We start from the raw sequence: 5,807 nt of genomic DNA, 5'->3' as shown, positions 1-5,807 counted from the left end.
TCCAGCTCCTCGTATGCTCATGAAGTTCATGTACGCGGCTCTTTCCCCTCTGAGGCAGATGGGAATTCGCATTCTAAACTACCTTGATGACTGGGTCTTCGTCTTAGCCCAGTCAGAGGCCGAGCTAGTATCCCACAGGTCCCTTCTCCTCAGCAACTTGGAGTGCCTGGGGCTCAGGGTCAATTTTGCCAAGAGCTCCCTGTCTCCCAGCCAACAGATTTCATTCCTGGGAGCAGTTTTCGACTCAACCCAAATGAGGGCTGTAGTCACACCAGGAGCAGTTTTTTTACTACGTTAAAAAAAGTATTTATGTCTAAAAACAACTAGAGAATTTATAAGCCTTTTATATAGAGCTATATAGGAATCTAGTGGCTAAACCATGGAATTGCAGAAGTTTTTTTTTTTACTCCCAGCAAATGGCACTAACCTGCCTTCAAAAATTGGATTTTAAAGGCATTGTCTCTATTTTAACATGAAATACTGCCATAACTGAAAAGTAATAGAAACATATTAGGGGGAAAAAATGCATTATTTTTAATGGGGAAAATTATTGCTTAAATAGTACCATGAAATTCTCTCTCTCTCTCTCAAAAAAAAAAAAGAATAAATATTACTGAAAAAAAAAAATTACATTGATTTCACTGAAAAAAAAAAAGTTACATTTCAGGTGTCCGGCCACTTTTGACTGCAAACAACACAAGTGTGACTCCCAAATGAACAATGCCAGGGTGTTAAAGAGGTTTCACACTGTTTGATTGACTACATTGACAGTCCAGTTTTAGGGGAAGCAATGGGGTATGCCAACTGAAATTTTAGTGCTTCAGCTAGTAAATTGGCTTAAGTGACTCTAAGGGTATTTCCATTTAAGACAAAATCAACCAATCAACCAATCTAAATAGGGTAAAGTCTAACTCTGATTATTGTAATGTTTTTGTTTTTTTTGTCTTCTAGATAAGTGTATATTGGAATCCATGGCATGATTATATAAAGCTATACTATTCGACAAAGTAATATTGGTCTATTTTTGCAAACAGTAGTGGTCATGACTTCTGACTACAAATAATTTTACTCTAATTTAGTGTATACTATCTGAGGGACTAAACAAAGTACTTTTAGATAAGAGCAAGCCTTACGGCCAATCACTGTAAATAGTATACAGTGGGTATAGAAAAGAATCACCCCCTTTAAAATAATCACATTTTGTTGCTCTGCAGCCTGAAATGATCACGGACAGTTATACAGAGCTATATAGGAATCTAGTGGCTAAACCATGGAATTGCAGAAATTATTATTATTTTTTTAATCCAGCTGTATTTACTCAGTGCAACTTATAACATCCAAGTGAAAGATACAGTGCTGCTTGAAAAATTGTGAACCATTTAGAATTTTCTATATTTCTGCATAAATGTGACCCAAATCATAATTAGATTTTCACACAAATCCTGAAAGTAGACACAGAGAATCCAATCAAACAAAGGAGACAAAATATATACTTTGTCATTTAATTATTGAGAAAAATGATCCATTGCTACATATCTATGAGTGGCAAAAGTATTTGAATCTTTGCTTTCAGTATCCGGTGTGACCCCCTTTTGCAGCAATAACTGCAAGTAACGTTTCTTGTAACTGCTGATCAGTCCTGCACAACGGCTTGTAGGAATTTTAGCCCATTCCTCAGTACAGAACCACTTCAACTCTGTGATGTTGGTGGGTTTCCTCCTATGAACTGCTTGCTTCAGGCCCTTCCACAAAATTTCAATTGGATTAAGGTCCGGAATTTGACTCAGTCATTCCAAAATGTTAACTTTGTTCTTCTTTAACCATTCTTTGGTAGAACGACTTGTGTGCTGGGGTCGTTGTCTTGCTGCATGACACACTTTCTCTTGAGATTCAGTAGACATTTTCCTTCAGAATTTGCTGGTATAATTCTGAATTCATTGTTCCATCAATGATGGCAAGCCATCCTGGACCAGATGCAGCAAAACAGGCCCAAACCATGATACCACCACCACGTTTCACAGATGGGATAAGGTTCTTATGCTGGAATGCAGAGTTTTTTTTTTCTCCAAACATAACGCTGCTCATTTAAACCAAAAAGTTATATTTTGGTCTCATCCATCCACAAAACATTTCTCCAGTATTCCTCTGGCTTGTCCACGTGATCTTTCGCAAACTGCAGATGGGCAGCAATGTTATTTTTGGAGAGAAGTGGCTTTCTCCTTGCGACTCTGCCATGGACGACATGGTTGTTCAGTGTTCTCCTGATGATGGGCTTATAAACATTAACATTACCCAATGTGAGAAAGGCCTTTAGTTGCTTAGAAGTTAGCCTGCAGTCCTTTGAAACCTAGTGGACTTTTACACGTCTTGCTTTTAGAGTGTTCTTTATTGGTGAACCACTCTTGGGGAGGGTAACAGTGGTCTTGAATTTCCTCCATTTGTAAACAATCTGTTCGACTATGGATTGGTGGAGTAAAACTCTTTAGAGATGGCTTTAAAAATTTTTTTAGCCTGATGAACAACATCAACTCTTTTTCTGAGGTCCTCAGAGATCTCATTTGTTTGTGCCATGATACACTTCCACAAACATGACCGAACTTTGATAGATCCCTGTTCTTTAAATAAAACAGGGCACACACTGACACCTGATAGTCATCTCACTGATTAAAAACACCTCTGAACAGATGGACTCTAATTTAACAGCTAATCCTAGAGATTCACATACTTTTGCCACACACAGATTTGTAATATTGGATCATTTTCCTGAATAAATAAATGACAAAGTATATATTTTCATCTCATTTGTTTGATTGGGTTCTCTTTGTCAACTTTCAGGACTTGAATGAAAATCTGATGTTTTTTTGGGGGTTATATTTATGCAGAAATATAGACAATTCTAAAGGGTTCACAAACTTTCAAGCAGCACTGTATATAACACCAACATGTCAGAAGAAAAAAAAGAATTCAAAAATAGAATCACTGAGTCAGAAAAAGGATCAGCCCCTCCTAAAAATGACTTGTAAACACAATCACTTGTAGCTAATCACCTTCTCAATGGCACACAAAGCCATTTGACTTTCAACTGTGATCAGCTGTAGTCATTTTTCTCTTCCGACATGGTGTTTTATCTTTCACTTGGAAGTTATATATATATATATATATATATATATATAGTAAATAGAGCTGGATAATATAAAAATGTAATTATTTTAAAGAGGGTGTTCTTTTTTATACCCACTGTAGTTTGTGATCGCGAGAACCACATACAAAGACGAGTCATTGAATCTGAAAGAATGAGCACAATCTAACGTGAAGGGTAAAATTGGATAATCAAAAATGTCAATAAATTATCATATGACTAATAATTAATTGGCGTTCCAATCTAAATTCAAGGTCATGATAAAGCAGAGTCAGATATTAATTTATTAATTAGAATGAAATACCTTAAACTGCAATAACTTAAGTGTTATTCACAGTAGTGCACAAAAATGACAGAACATTCAGGAAACCTTCTGCCACGCCAATATATAGGGTCGTCTGGTCAATAGGTGGCACTTATAGGTATGCATTGCTCACTTTTCACAATCCAATTTATATTTTTTCTTGTTCAATAAGCTGTTTCACTTGGAAATATGTCACAATACGATAGTAAAGTCGGTCATTTCATAACGACTTGAACATATAAAAATTAAATGCTTGTGTTAACAAGCAACAAGAACTTTATCGTGAAAATATCATAAGGGTACTTCAAAATGGTTTTTATTGTGGAAAACCCCTATGTATCATTTGCTATCCATACCAAAAGTATTTCCCACGCAAACCCTAAAATACAAACAACCTGGATTATCCAAAAGAGAAGACCTGATTCTCTGATGTGAACCCCAAACCATTATGATTCAGAATGTCAAAAATCAAACAACAAAATCACATCTGTATTACACAATGTGCATTAAGTGGACATTAAATGCACCAAACCCTTTCATCAAACCACACATATTAAAAAAAACAAACAAAAAATTACAAATCCATGCACAGAGGTGAAAGTTGTTGTGGACAATGTGAGTAATATTCTGGAGCATCTCACTCAGCGTAGTAGTGTGTAAACTGCCATTTCTGAAGATTATTGACAGGATCACAGTCCGTAAGGAAGATGCTGTCAGCTTTAACTCCAGCTTCCAGACAGATGGGTCGGGAATGTCCCTCTATCATCACATGCTCCGTCTAGACATAGATGGTAGACTTTGGTCAAACAATGTTTACACACTTAGAGCACAGTTCTAGATTTAGGAAACCAAGAGTACATACAAAAGCTCACAAGATCATTTATAAGAGAACCTCATGCTTTTCATATAAAACATTATAAAAACAGTTTAAAATACACATAGAAACAGATATATGTGAAACACATATTCTCGATACCTACTGTACTGTGTGCATCACTGTGCAGTGCCCATAAATTACAGTAGTAACCTTAGTTAATATGTCAAGAAATAAACCTTATTTTAGTGGAAATTTATTAAATTTGCTTAAAGGGGTGGTTCACTGGGTTTTTTTCTAGGCTTGACTGTGTTTATAATATTCAGTATTTTTATCTAATAGATACAGCCTTGATGAGCATAAGAAACTTCTTTAAAGGGGTGGTTCACTGTTTTTTTTCTAGGCTTGATTGTGTTTATGGGGTGCAGTCTAACATGTGTTAATGCTTTGTTTAAAAAAAAAAAACGCATAATTTTCCCACATAATTTACCTTTATTCCACACAGTTCTGTCCCTTCTCTGAGAAACGGACTGATCTTTTCCTGTTTTTATGAAGCCCCGCCCTCAGAAATAGGCGATGGGCTCTGATTGGTTAGCTAGCCCAGTGTGTTGTGATTGGCTAAACCGCCTCTAGTGCCGCCTCTAAACGTCCCTCCCCTCTCCTCAGCGGCATGTTCTCCGGTTGTATTGTAAACAACGGGATCGTTAATATCGCTTATCAGTTTGAACCCGGTCAGTTTCGTAACTTTGCAGATATTGTTTATGCTCAAACAGCAACATTACACACTAACTAACGTTAAAAAAGTGAAATCGCAATGAACCACCCCTTTAATAAAAAATGTCATTAATATTTTTGAGTGGTAACTATTTCATAACGGGTAAAAAGGCACTTGAGGGCATGCTAATGATTACATACAATGGCAAGAATAAGTTTAACACTTTGAAAATGTTTTTTTTTCTTTCTTTTGTATTTAGTGCTGAATTTCAGCAATTTTTGCTTATAATTTTTTATTTACATTTTTTTTAAAATTAAAGACAAACAACCTGATTAACTAATAACACACATTTAAAAAAAATATATATATTTAAGACTTCAAGTGATCGATAACAGAACAGGCTGGAAAAAAGTAAGTGAAACTCTGTGTTATGACTTCTCCAAAAGCCAAAAGTCAAGCTAAGTCAGTTAATGAAACTGGAAGTGTGGGCTGCACAGGTGCCCTGCTCTTTAAATAAAGCTACTGACAAATCTGGTCTTCTTAAAGATGGTTTAGTGTGAACCTTGCCTTGATCCAAATAGCTTAAAATACATCAGAGAGATACACAAAGATGGGAAAGGCTATGAGAAGCATTGCTAAAGACCTGGGTGCTCAATAATCCCACAGTAAAAGACCATGTCTACAAATGTAGAAATTCTGGACTGTTGCTACAGCAAAAGACCCCCTAAAAACTCTTCAATTTGCAGAAGACTTTTTTGATTTGTCTACTATCAGAAAGACGGTGAAGAATGCTGTTCAGTGATGTTCAAGACAAGAAATAGAAAGCCAAAAAAAA

At 36.0% G+C, this 5,807-nt stretch overlaps 1 protein-coding gene across 2 annotated transcripts in view; it reads right to left on the bottom strand.

The window, feature by feature from the left end:
- Positions 1–3,412: 3,412 nt before the first annotated feature.
- The window catches only part of galnt5 (polypeptide N-acetylgalactosaminyltransferase 5), a 27,341-nt gene continuing 24,946 nt past the window's right edge, over positions 3,413–5,807 (bottom strand). For both annotated transcript variants that reach the window (XM_016559105.1, XM_016559106.1), the window contains one exon: positions 3,413–4,221. In XM_016559105.1, coding sequence (XP_016414591.1) covers positions 4,081–4,221 — 141 coding nt within the window. In that variant the 3' untranslated portion in view covers positions 3,413–4,080. The remainder of the gene's footprint in view (positions 4,222–5,807) is intronic.

The sequence above is a fragment of the Sinocyclocheilus rhinocerous genome, unplaced genomic scaffold (genome assembly GCF_001515625.1).
Source record: "Sinocyclocheilus rhinocerous isolate Xijiao unplaced genomic scaffold, SAMN03320098_v1.1 scaffold887, whole genome shotgun sequence".
Classification (NCBI taxonomy): domain Eukaryota; kingdom Metazoa; phylum Chordata; class Actinopteri; order Cypriniformes; family Cyprinidae; genus Sinocyclocheilus; species Sinocyclocheilus rhinocerous.
The sequence above is the reverse complement of the archived record's forward strand: the minus strand, read 5'-3'. Positions and strand labels throughout refer to the sequence as shown.